This window comes from Bos indicus, chromosome 11 (genome assembly GCF_029378745.1).
Source record: "Bos indicus isolate NIAB-ARS_2022 breed Sahiwal x Tharparkar chromosome 11, NIAB-ARS_B.indTharparkar_mat_pri_1.0, whole genome shotgun sequence".
Classification (NCBI taxonomy): Eukaryota; Metazoa; Chordata; class Mammalia; order Artiodactyla; family Bovidae; genus Bos; species Bos indicus.
Window position 1 is genome coordinate 24,933,523 of NC_091770.1, and position 13,856 is coordinate 24,947,378.

At 36.7% G+C, this 13,856-nt stretch overlaps 1 protein-coding gene across 9 annotated transcripts in view; it reads left to right on the forward strand.

Moving 5' to 3' along the window:
- Positions 1–13,856, forward strand: part of MTA3 (metastasis associated 1 family member 3) — a 213,727-nt gene that overhangs the window by 118,175 nt on the left and 81,696 nt on the right. For all 9 annotated transcript variants that reach the window (XR_011569226.1, XM_070798561.1, XM_070798556.1 and 6 more), the window contains exons 5-6: positions 8,699–8,762; positions 10,976–11,093. Coding sequence is in view for 8 of the 9 variants with exons in the window: in XM_070798561.1 (XP_070654662.1) it covers positions 8,699–8,762; positions 10,976–11,093 (182 nt within the window). In the remaining variant the exon portion in view is untranslated. The remainder of the gene's footprint in view (positions 1–8,698; positions 8,763–10,975; positions 11,094–13,856) is intronic.

The following is a 13,856-nucleotide window of genomic DNA, read 5'->3' on the forward strand; positions in this document are numbered from 1 at the left end:
CTCGACATGGAACATGGAACAACATGGTTCCAAATAGGAAAAGGAGTACGTCAAGGCTGTATATTGTCACCCTGCTTATTTAACTTCTATGCAGAGTACATCATGAGAAACACTGGGCTGGAAGAAGCACAAGCTGGAATCAAGATTGCCGGGAGAAATATCAATAACCTCAGATAATGCAGATGACACCACCCTTATGGCAGAAAGTGAAGAGGAACTAAAGAGCCTCTTGATGAAAGTGAAAGAGGAGAGTGAAAAAGTTGGCTTAAAGCTCAACATTCAGAAAACGAAGATCATGGCATCTGGTCTCATCACTTCATGGGAAATAGGTGGGGAAATGGTAGAAACAGTGTCAGACTTTATTTTTTGGGACTCCCAAATCCCTGCAGATGGTGACTGTGGCCATGAAATTAAAAGACGCTTACTCCTTGGAAGGAAAGTTATGACCAACCTAGATGGCATATTTAAAAGCAGAGACTTTACTTTGCCAACAAAGGTCCATCTAGTCAAGGCTATGGTTTTTCCAGTGGTCATGTATGGATGTGAAAGTTGGACTGTGAAGAAAACTGAGCCCCAAAGAATTGATGCTTTTCAATTGTGGTGTTGGAGAAGACTCTTGAGAGTCCCTTGGACTGCAAGGAGATCCAACTAGTCCATCCTAAAGGAGATCAGCCCTGGGTATTCTTTGGAAGGATTGACGCTAAAGCTGAAACTCCAGTAGTTTGGCCACCTCATGCAAAGAGTTGACTCATTGGAAAGGACTCTGATGCTGGGAGGGATTGGTGGCAGGAGGAGAAGGGGACGACAGAGGATGAGATGGCTGGATGGCATCACTGACTCAATGGATGTGAGTTTGGGTGAACTCCAGGAGTTGTTGATGGACAGGGAGGCCTGGCGTGCTGTGATTCATGGGGTTACAAAGAGTCGGACATGACTGAGCGACTGAACTGAGGGGTTTCCAGAAATTGCACCACCATGCACTTTTTGACCTTTATGGCCGACTTTGGAAATGTCACAGTGCCTGTGGGTGTGTCATTCAGTTCGCTACCTGGTAGCTCAGTTGGTAAAGAATCTGGCTTGCAATGTGGAAGACCTGGGTTTGATCCCTGGGTTGGGAAGATCCTGTGGAGGAGGGCATGGCAACCTACTCCAGTTTTCTTGCCTGGAGAATCCCCATGGACTGAGGAGCCTGGTGGGCTGCTGTCCATGGGACCACAAAAAGCTGAACACAGCTGAGTGACTAAGCATGCATGTATTACAGTGAGAGTATACTGAGGCTCAGAGTCCAGGGGACTTCGACTGTCTGCCATCTTGGGCTTGTTTGGTTCTAATCAGTTCATGTTGTGTCCTCGGGCTCTGTCATTCTTTTAAAGGTTGTGCTCTGCCCCCTTCCCTCCTGTTTTAGTAATGTTAAGTTTAAAGTGTATAAATAATAAAATAGAACTCCACTGTGAGTTAGCAGTCTCTCTCTAGAGTTGACTATTAATGTTAAAGAAACTAATAAAAGCAATTTTCTTTCTCTACATTTTGTTGTGCCAGTATTTTTATTTTAAGATGTTAGATTTTTGTGACTTTCTTGGTATCTGTAAACAAAATTTGAATTAGCCAAAAGAGTGCTACTGAGACCATAAGTAGTGCTACTTAAGAGATGAATGTAGCATAAAGAAGTTACCTAGTGTGTTTAGGCTTTTAGGAGAAGCAGGACTAGAGGAAAAACGAGAAAAATCATACCATAATTTAACATTTTTAAGTCTATATGTTTAGCACATTTTTTCTCAACTGTTGTGTTTATGCTATGTAATCTTTGGTGGTTGAAGTGTTTTCTTTTGCAACTAAAATGATAATGAAGAAAAGCACTGGGTGTATACCACAGAATAGCCTACATTTTGTACTGGTGTTCCACATGGTTGTGCAAATAAACGCTTACAAGATTTTCTTAGTATCAAAACAGTTTATTGGTCATCTTGTCTTGGAGAAGAGGAACTTCCTAGTGCCTTTTGAACATTTCACTTTCTCCTAGTTATGAAAGGGAAAGTGGCACCAAGAGAGGATTTTTTTCCCTTGAATTTCTCTTTGAAAGTTTCTTTCATGTTTGTTATCATATCTCCAGTATCAGGGATTCATATCTTATTGCTTTGGTTCTCTCCACATGCCATAAACACAGGGGGCTTTCTAAAACACTGCTTGTCGTGTTTCTTCACAGAATCCACTGAGCTGTTACCTTAAGCTCAGCCTTGGTTTCTTGGTTTTTCATTCTTCTAGCTTACCTACTCACAGAGGTGTTTCAGCTTTTCTGTTTTGTTTCTTGGGGGCCTGCTTTAACTTTTATTTGTTAACATCTGTTAAAGTAGTATTAACAACAGAAAATATATATTTGAATAGGAATACTTAAAAGTGTCCAGATTTCTTTTTCCTTTATTCTCCTCTTTTTAATAATCCAAAGTTGTATAAAATTATATTTTTTCGCTTATATAGTCAGTCCTTAAATATTTGTTAGTAAGATATAGTTAAGAAAACCATTAGTCAATATTGTGTTCTCATCCAGGAGCACTCTTGTCTCCCAAGGAACATTTGACAGAGTCTGGACAGTTTTGGGTTTGCATCTGGTTTAGGACTCCTCTATCATCTACTGACTCAGCCAGTGGTGCTGCCAGGGTTGAGAAAACCTGATTTAATGTCATCATAACTCTTGCTCCCTTGGTGTATGTACGTGTGTGTGTATACACATGAATTTATATACTTGATCTAATTAGGACCCTCCCCCTTCACTTTAAATATACTAATACAGCTGTCTAGTATTACCTCAGGCAGTTATGTGGCTGGTTCCCATTGTGCAGTTATTTTCAACTTCTCTAACGCTGACTTTGGTGTTTATACTACTCTTACACTGCCACTATTCATTTTCAATTTTGAAAATGTCTCTTTGCTTCCTCTTCTCCATTCCCTTTTGTGTTTCCAGCATATCACAGTTTTATTTAACTTAATGTCTCTGTATTTTATGAGCACATAAATGTTCCTCACATAATTGTCTCTTGTACAACCTTTTGTTTTCCTTGGAATTAATCATTGTTTTGCGTTTTCCTTTTGATTAATCTTCTAAAATGTAAAACATTTTAGTCCTTGCTTATCTGAAAATGTTTTTCACACTTGACTGATGATTTGTTTAGGGATATAATTCTGGTTTGGAAATAATTTCCCTCAGAATTTTTAATCTTTTCTTTTGTCCTGTCTTACATTCCTCCTGTTGAGAAACATAATCTTCTGAAAGCATTTTGCATTTTAAAATTTCATTAAAAAAAATTTTGTTCATTGTGTTTAGTGGATTAAATGGTGTATAAAACTATTTGCTGAATTTCAATCACAGAACCAGGCGTAATTCTTTATATGAAAACATGTTCAGAATTCAGTTTGTGGCTAATATCAGACTCATAAGATCAGTGACACACATGCCACTTTTTCAAAAGGAGGGAGTCTTAGAAAGTGAGCCTTTTGATTTGGGGTACTGTCTGGTTTGCAGACAAAGCTTCCAGGATGGCACAGAGAGCGTCCATGTGCTCTCCACTCAGGTCTTGCTTAATGTTTACAGTTCATTTAATCATGCCATCTTCATCAAAACTAAGAAATTCACACAGATATGTTACTGTGTTACTACACTCCAGACTGTATCCAGACATTAATCACTCTTTCTCTGACGTCCTTTTGCCGTTCCCAGATTTACCCTGGCATTGCATTTAGGCATCATGTCTTCATCATCTCCTCTGGTCTGTAGAATGTCCCAGTCTTTCCTTGTTTTTCATGACCTTGATAGTTATGAAGAAGAATATATATATATTTTTTAATAATGACTTTATTGAGATATTGTGGTAGTTAAATTAGTGGTCAACTTGACTGGGCTCCTGTCATACTCAGATGTCTGGTAAAAAACCCTGTGTGTGTCCATGAGGGTGTTTCCAGAAGAGATTATTTGAATCAGTAGACTGAGTAAAGCAGATTGTCTTTCCCAGTGTGAGGGAAACCTCTTCCATTCGGTTGAGGGTCTGAAAAGAGCAAAAAGGTAGGAGAGAGAATTCTCCCTCTGACTGACGAAGCTGGGGCCGCGGTTTCTTCCTCTCTGGGACTCATAGCAGCAGCACTCTTGAGTCTCAGGCCTTTGGACTCGGGCTAGAACTGCACGTTTTGTTTGCTCGTTCATCAGGTGATGGAAATTTCGATTGTTCTACTTTTTGTCTGTTGTAAATAATGCCGCTGTGAATGTCTGTGCACGAGATTTTGTGTGGATGTATGTTTTCTTTTCTCATGGTATTATACTTACGTGTGGAATTGCTGAATCAGATGGCAGCTGTGTGTTTAACATTTTGAGGAACTGCCAAACTGTTTTCTCAAGTGACTACACAGTTTTGTATCCTCACCAGCAAAGTGTTAGTGTTCCAGTTTTGCCAATCCATGTCAACACTTGTTATTGTCTGTTTTTCATTTTAGCCCATCTTTGTGGTTTTCTGTGAACTGTATCTCACTGTGTTTTTGATTTTGCATTTTCCTAATGGCTAAGAATGTTGAGAGTCTTCCCCCCACCACAACAGCAAATTATTTCTTTGCATATTTTAAAAAGTGAAATGTAATCGACATACAGCATTATGTTAGTTTCAGGTGTACTACATAGTGATTTGACATTTGCATACATTACGAGATGATCACAATAAGACTAGAAACTGTCTGTCCCCCATACCAAGTTACTATAATATCACTGACCATATTCCTTATGCTCTATATTATTACATTCCCATGACTTATTTATTTTCTAATTGGATGTTTGTACCTCTTAGTCCCCTTCACCTATTTGCCCCCATGCACCACTGCCTGCCCCCATCTCTACTCCTTCCCCTCTGGCAACCACATGTTTGTTCTCTGTGAGTCTGTTTTCCTTTTGTTTTATTTTTTTGTTTTTTAAATTCCACATGTAAGTGAGAAATCACATGGCTATTTGTCTGTCTTCGTCTGATTTATTTCATACCCTCTAGATCTAGCTATGTTTTTGCAAATGGCAAGATTTCTTTTTTTTAAATGGAAAAATACCTTTCTTTAATGAAGAAATAATGGCTTTCAGTGAACAAGGCAGGTTTAAAATTCATGTTCAGTGTGCCTAAGGATCACCTGGTCATGCTTGTTAACCACATAGATGCTTGGATTCCTTCCAAGATATTTGAATTCAATTATCTTCGTGCGACACTAAGAAAGTTTCATTTTTCCAGGTCCTGGACCATTGTACTTCTGTGTGTTAGTGAAGGAAAGCCTTCAGATAGTGGGGAAAATGGATGCTAATTTAAACTTCCTTGTTTTCCACTTGTACAAATGGGTAACATCTTTTGATAAGAGGAAAAATAACCTGGGTGCACATTTTACATAAGGTTTTTGAGTCCTGTGGGATTATGCTAGCATCTTGTTAAGGAAACAGCAGATTTCAGGCTGATCAGTACCTGCCATTAAACACGGGACTGTATTGTGTTGTAATAATCACATTTTTCTCTGTCCCTGTACTCTGCCATTTCTGAAATATAATATTTATATATATATTTTGAAATAAAATATACTAAAAAAAAAACTTTTTGAATGATACGTGGGAAAATATGTTATCTCTAGAAATTCTGTGCTCCTGTCGAAAAGCAGTATGAATGGGCCTTGAGTGATCTTTCTCAATGTTACAGTCTTTCCTATGTTTTATATTGTTAATGTTTTCATATCTTTATTCCTTATGGTTTAAAGTGCTGTGCAAGAGACACAGGTTCATTGCTTGAGGTTCAGGGTAAAACAATTGCATTATCTATATTCAGAATTTGTTAATAGTTCCTTTAGTTTGCAGTTAGCTTAAAATTTATCATGTTTTTCCTGTGAGCCAAGATTTGTTCAGCATAACGGAAGCCAACACTTTAAGTCAGACTACTTTTTTTAAGTGAAACTACTTTGTCAACAACTCTTGGGGTGGCGGTACACGTGTTAATTACATGTTCATGTTTACTTCACAAAATAACCCTGACTCAGCCTCTTACTTTGTTAGCTGTTAATATATGCACATGGAAAGTTAAGTGTCACGTTTTTGTTTTTAATGGGAAAGGTACAGTATAGGTACATTAAAGAAAAATTATAAGTTAAAATCATCTATTATCCTTTCCTTTTTGCATAAAATCTGTACTTCCGAAAATATCTTACATTTTAGATTGATTGGGATGGCTGTCCTTTTATTGGTTTTGTAATCATCTTGGGCCTCTAAAACCAGTATAACCAATGTTTCCTTACCTCCTGATGTAAATATGAAAATAACGGTTTAGTGATTCAGTTTAACATCTTTTTTCATGGACTTTGCTGGGGGTCCAGTGGTTAAGAGTCTGCCTGCCAATGCAGGCAGGGGACATGGGGTTTGATCCCTGGTCCAGGAAGACTCTACATGCCGCGGGGCAGCTAAGCCTGTGTACCTGTGCTCTAGAGCCCATGCGCCGCAACAAGAGAAGCTGGTACACTGCAACTAGAGAGTAGCCCCTGCTCATTGCAGCTAGAGAAAGCCTGCATGCATCATTGAGGACCCAGCGTAGCCATAAATAAATAATTCTTTAAAAAAAAAAAATCTTTTATCATTTCAGACAGTATGGAGGCACCTTTATGCTGTATTCTTTTTATGAATTTGTAGTGTCTGTTATCTTATAAAATTCAAGTGATACCTATTAAAATAACATTTATAGCATCTGCTCCTCCCCATTTTTTTTTAAACCTGACTATAGAGAACTTAAAAAGATTTTATGATTTCTAGGTGGAATAAGTATTAAATGTTAGAAATATTGCTTTGTCAGCTGTTGCTGAAGCAAGAGAAGTAAATGAAACTATTTTTGGAAATCCCGTCTGTTCCTTAAGCACTCTTGCATGTGTGAGCACATATTCATGGGTCATAGAAGTTCTTCTGTGGCAGTCGTAGATGTGCTAACAGCAGCAGAGCAGTTCCCCTTGTAATTCTGTCCTTTGCATGAGCATATCAGGTAATTATTGATTTTGAGTGTTATATTCACTGAAATAATGGTGTTATTTTTTCTGCTTCAGTACTATGCACGAATAAAATACATTGGAAAAACAGAAAACCTTCATAACTCGAAGTAACCGAATTACGGATTTGACAGGATAGTGTAGAAGTACCACGTGCTCTCAGAGAAACCTTTTTTTTTTTCTTTTAATTTTATTTTATTTTTAAACTTTTCAATATTGTATTGGTTTTGCCAAACATCGAAATGAATCTGCCACAGGTATACATGTGTTCCCCATCCTGAACCCTCCTCCCTCCTCCTTCCCCATAGCATCCCTCTGGGTCGTCCCAGTGCACCAGCCCCAAACATCCAGTATCGTGCATCGAACCTGGACTGGCGACTCGTTCCATATATGATATTATACGTATTTCAATGCCATTCTCCCAAATCATCCCACCCTCTCCCTTTCCCACAGAGTCCAAAAGACTGTTCTATATATCAGTGTCTCTTTTGCTGTCTCGTATACAGGACAAACCTTTTGAAGTGATATCAATCTAAGATGATTAACAGAGAAAGATATTTTGATGAGAGGAAAACATTTTTTTTTTCAATTTAAGTTTAAGGAATATACAGTTGCAAAATGCTTAGTGTAGTTTTTGACTTATGCATTCGTGTTTTGCTTTTGGTAATTTTTTCCTTTGAACTGTATTTCACTCTGGTAATCCAACAACAAACTTCCTATGTAATGTGTATTTGATGCATTTGTTTTTACATGTTAATTCGTGGAGAGCAAGTCATGATTTTTGTTTAGAAAACCAAGTGATATTATGACATTTTAAAAGTATTTTGTGAGTCCTGACCAATATCTGTAACTTGAATAGTCTCTCAGAATTCTCCTGTCAAATTAGTAGCTATACTGAGTTTTTCAAACTGGGAAGATAATTTTAAAAGTGGTATTAAATGCCACTACGTGAATAACCATAATTTTTCTCAGGTCTAGACAGGCCTTTTTTAAACAGCATTTCATTTTCAAGTACACACCCAGCTATGATCAAAGGTAAATGCCATGAGACTTCAAGATCCATGAATGTGTCGATATTTATTTGCCCCTTGCTCTATAGGAGTTCCTCGTGTTTAAATTTTAACTAGTCTTTCGAGCAGTTTCAATAAAGGTAAGTTAGCAATAAAGGTATAGTTACATCAGGTAATCCTGATGTAAATGTGTATTATTTTTATGTTCTTGTATGCAGTGGCTACTATAAAAATTTGAAGGTTATTTTAGGCACTGGTTTACATGGTGATTTCTTTAAAAACCCCTTGTATAAAATTACCTCATATTAACTCTCTACAGATTCAGAAACTAACTTTGTCTGAAGATTACATTGTATTCTTCTTTTCTTCTTAAAGAGTTAGGAAATACCTATAAAATGTTTTATGTTATAGGGATTTACTACCTAACACTGTTCCTTCCCCAGGTTAGCCTCTCAACAAATGTCTACAGCCTTATTTTTTAGGTTCCATGACACCAAGTTGTAGAGTAAGTCCAAGTGTATGCATGTCTAGATGTTCCTGACTGTCATCTAGTTTCTTAATACTACCTTTACATTTTGAATGTTCCTAACTTTGTGTATATCATCTCTGTGAAGGCAAAGTGGCTTTTCTTGCATTTATTCACTTTTTTTCTCTTTCAACAGGGGGAAATGCAGTGTTGCCCTTCTGAATGAGACAGAGTCAGTATTGTCATATCTTGATAAAGAGGTAATTCACAATTATACTTGTGTGTGTTTTTCCCTCTCTATTTCATACAAAGCCTATACATTTGTATTATTTCTTCTTCTAACAAATTATTGCATAATGAGAACAATATTATGGTAAAAGTATAATGATTAGAATATATTCAGGTAATTTCATTTTTCTGGTTAATTGAGATAAAAGTTGGCAAAAACTCCTTAGGTCTATCTTTGCTTCGCAATGAAAAGTTGGTAAAGTATAGCAAATGATTGAATTGGTAGTGAAAGAACTTTTTTGGAGGGGCAAACTAATTTGGGCTTTATGAAATAAATAAAAATACTTGATCCTCTTCCCTTTTTTAAAAAAATTTTTTGGAAGTAAATAGCTTTTCTTTTAGGCTCTTTGCAGATAAAATTTTACCATTGGTGGTCTGCTTCCTTTACTAGAATCCTAATAAACTTTGTCACCTAAGAATAAATTTTTCTGTAACCTTCAAGAGACGTCATAAACATTTTTATGAAATTGAATTAGAGCATGGACGCCATTGAAGGGAGGAGATTCTCGTAAGCAGACTATTTTACATTTTGCAGTTTTATGTGACTTTTATCAGTTTTGTTGTGGGGAAAATACTTTACTATTTATTGATGGTTCAGTATTTAACCTTCATAATTTCATAGTGTTTGTTTTCCCAGAATCTTCATTACATATATATTTTAAAAAGCAAAATTAAAGGGACATATTTTCTTTTAAAAAAAATAGTTTTCTATGCTCGAAAGTGTTGCTCCCTTATCTCAAATGAAGTAAAATTACAGAAAAAGACTGATGCAAACATGTAGAACTACTGTGCACCAGAAACCTAATAAGAAGGAAAGTAAGTATTCAAAGCAGAAAAAAAGGCTAATAGTCTTGTGAAATTTGAAAAAGAAGGGTTTATTGTCAGTCTGTCAAACAGAATGATGGATACTATGGATTGATGATGCTCAGAAATTATCTTTTGTTCACAGGAGCAGAAATAAAAAGAAGAAATAGCCAATATATTTTAGTATATTACACCGTATTTGGCCGCGCCGAGAGCGGACTTTTACTGCTGCACTGTGTCTGCGTGGCTTGGCTTGCGGGATCTTAGTTGCCCGACCAGGGATGGAGCCCAGGCCACTGCGTGGGAGTGCAGAGGCCTCACCACTGGGCCACTTGGAAATCCTCTGATTTGTTTTTAAAAGATGCTATTTGTTACCTTCTAATTTGTTAACAATTTGTATCTGCTAAGGATTGTAGTAGATGAAAATTTGCCAAGTCTTTAGGATTTTTTTTTCCTATCCTCTTGCTTTTTAACCTCAGTCCTTTACCAATCTACTGTTCTTTAATGGGCCCTTTCAGGGTTTAATATGGAGAGTCATGCAGTAGATGACCCTCACATCCATGGGGCAGGGAGATCGGGGGGAGCAAAAGGCAAGACTTTGCTGGTTCAGATGATTTCTAGTGGTTATGCAGAATTCAGCTAAAGACTGGTGGCTATAGGTCATTTTATCCTTTAGGTCCAGTAAGTAGGGTGTTTGCTCTTTTAAGTGACCATGGAAAGTTAGATGGGTATGCTGGTGTTGATAGAATGTATAGTTAGGTTTATATGCTTACCCATATAGACATATGTTTTAGAATTTAAAGGACAACTGCAGAATTATAATTAATGGATAATTGTAATTAAATAGATAATTGTAATTAAGTGTATATAGTGTGACACATTAGTAAACTGCATATAAACTAAGTTCTATAGTTTTAATGTGAAATGTGTCTGCATTTTAATATTTTTGATAAAATGTGGGATGGGCAGTGTCAAAGTAAGAGTATCACACGTCTATGAAGGCACCCTTAGTGTTTGGTGTGGGCTTTACAGCTTTAAAATGACCACTGGATTTCAGTGGTCTTTATTTGACTTTAGCTTAACTTTTAGAGCAATTAATCGTTTTCTGTTAGACTAACTAAACAAATAATAGTAACACTTTATTATCCACCTCAATTGTAAGCTATTTGTTTTCATTTAATTTAATTTTATACTGTTTACCTGATGATAGTAACATTATGCTCTCCTTAAAGATTTATGAATTTATTCACCAAAATGAAATTTTATGCTCTGTGGAGTTTTTATGGTTTCATTATTATGACACTGGATTTATTGCTTTATAAAAAGTAGAAGGAATTACGTTTATGTTGATATTTCTGTCTTCTGTCATCTTTTTTTCCAGGATACTTTTTTCTATTCATTGGTCTATGATCCCTCAGTGAAAACACTATTAGCTGACAAAGGTGAAATCAGAGTGGGACCTAGATATCAAGCAGACATTCCAGAAATGCTCTTAGAAGGTATGTTTTTCTTTGAGTTTCAAATCCTGTGAAAACCAATTTCCTTGAAACTTGAGTATTTTCATCAGATGGAAAAAACAACTTTCAGGCCACAGTTTAAAAGTAATGACCTCTTCCAATTTTAGAAATACAACAAACAGCAATGAATAATCATTTATTTGATCAATTATTCATTTTTCATTTCACATTTTCATGAGTTTTCTACCTGTATTTTTCTTTTAAATACAACTTTAAGAGCGTTAATGTTGTTGAACTTGTAATGTGACAGACTCATGCTTTGAGATTTGTGTGCCTTCACATCATCTATCTGAGGTAGCCATGGAATCTAGTGAACACTTAAGTTCTGGTGGGGATTTTGGCTGAACTGGGAAGTTTGTAGACCAGAGAGATTCAAAACTTTACATTTTAAAAGCATATCTTCCTAGCAAGACTTAATTTTTCTTTTTTCTGTCATAACTGTATACTTAAAACCCTTATTTTCTGATTTGAAAAGTAAAACATTCTTAACATTTAAAAAATGAAACACAAAATAAAGTGTAATATAGAAAATGAACACCACACCCTTTTCTTCATTCCAAACCCGTATTTCAGTTCAGTTTAGTCACTCAGTTGTGTCTGACTCTTTGTGGCCCCATGGACTGCACAGGTTTCTCTGTCCATCACCAACTCTTGGAGCTTGCTCAAACTCACGCCCACTGAGTTGGTGATGCCATCCAACCATCTCATCCTCTGTCATCCCCTTCTCCTCCTGCCTTCAGTCTTTCCCAGCATCAGTCTTTTCTAAGGAGTCAGTTCTTTGCATCAGGTGGCCAAAGTATTAGAGCTTCAGCTTCAGCATCAGTGCTTCCAATGAATATTCAGGATTGATTTCCTTTAGGATTGACTAGTTTGATCTCCTTGCTGTTCAAGAGATTCTCAAGAGTCTTTAATACCACAGTTCAGAAGTGCTCAGCTTTCTTAAAGGTCCAATTCTTACATCCATACATGACTGCTGGAAAAACCATAGCTTTGACTAGATGGACTTTTTTTGGCAAAGTAATGTCTCTCCTTTTTAATAGGCTGTCTAGGTTGGTCATAACTTTTCTTCCAAGGAGCAAGCGTCATTTAATTTCATGTCTGCAGGTTGACAAAACATAGTTCCCTGGAGGAAGGGAATGGCAGTATTCTTGCCTTGAGAACCCCATGAACAGTATAAAAAGCCAAAACCCATATTTTCTTTTGGTAACAGCAGTGGCTCATAATCCATTTAGGAATGGTCCTTGTGCAGTGGCAAGTTGCAGGTTACTCTGCAACTGCTTCTTTCAGTTAATGGTGTATCTTTTGCATCTTTCCTAACGAGAAGAGTGCTTTATTCTTTTTGTGACTGTAGAGTTCTTAATTCTGCCTGGATATGGCATAATTTATTTCCTTTACCAGTACCCCTGTTGATAGACATTTAGGTGTTTACATTTTTAAAAAATTTACTTTGGCTGCACTGGGTCATCATTGCAGCGTGCAGGCTCTTCATTGTGGTATTCAGGCTTTCCTAGTTGGGGAGCAGGGGCACTCAAGTGCGAGGGCTTAGTTGCAGTATGTGGGATCTTAGTTCCTTGACCAGGGATTGAACTCTCGGCCCCCTGCATTGGGAATGCAGAGTCATCCACTGGAGCACCAGGGAAGTCCCTACATATTTTGAGCAAATGATACTGCTAGAAAGTCTTTACACATACTTATGCTGCATAAACATTTTTCAAGCATAGCTTCCTGGAAGTATTAAAAATGCCACTTTGCCCTTCAAAAATTTTTGTAATTTTTGTATGAGCAAATCAGATGCATTCACTGATAGATTATTAGCGCCCCCATTTTGTCACATTTTTGTATTAGCTTTTCATTTGTTGTTGCTTTTTTTATTATTATTTTTAAAAGTTGAAATTATGCTTTCCTTAGTTATTTTTAACTATTCTGTAAATTTCTTGTGTATTTTCTATTGGTTATTTATATGTATTGGCAAGAGTATTTTGCATATTAAAGATAAACAAATGTAGAAGTATTTGTCTGTGAGTATTGCACCTGTTACCTCCTCGCTTAAAAAATCTTAATGATTTTATATTTAAATGTTTTATTTATTTTTGTTATACAGAAATTTAGAATTTTTGTCATAGAGAGGTTTAGAAATTATTCCTAAAGTTTTTATAATTTGCATTCTTTACCATGCTTTCCAATAGGAAGTATATGCAGAAAAGTTAAATCAACTCAAGGTGGAGTTTGTGAACCATAGTAGCCAGTGTGGTTGGTGGGTTATCATTGTCCGTGGTGGGCAGATGGGTGGCTGTGGATAACACGAGGTTGCAGACTTATGCATTTTTATGAACTCAGTACCAGGAAAGGTCAGTCAGTAATGACTAAGCTTTGAGAACAGATTGCCATGTCTGCACTCAACTGTGTTTAGAAGTTTTGTTTTGTTTTGTGTGTGTGTGTGTGTTTTAAAGAGATGGTAAGTAGTTTATTATAGGCTGCTGCTGTTTGGCAACCCCTTGGACTATGGCCCACCAGGCTCCTCTCTGTCCATGGGATTTCCCAGGCAAGATTACTGGAGTGGAGTGCCATTTCTTTCTCCATTATAGGCTGAGAGATTGCATTTATTGGCATTCTGATCTGTACAAATCAATTTGTGTTCCCAAAATAATTTCAGATATTTATATAGTCCTTAATGTTTGATCTTAGACTTTATTGTTTTATTTTTGAAAGCATTTGATCTTTAAATTTTACAAAAGTGCATTGAGT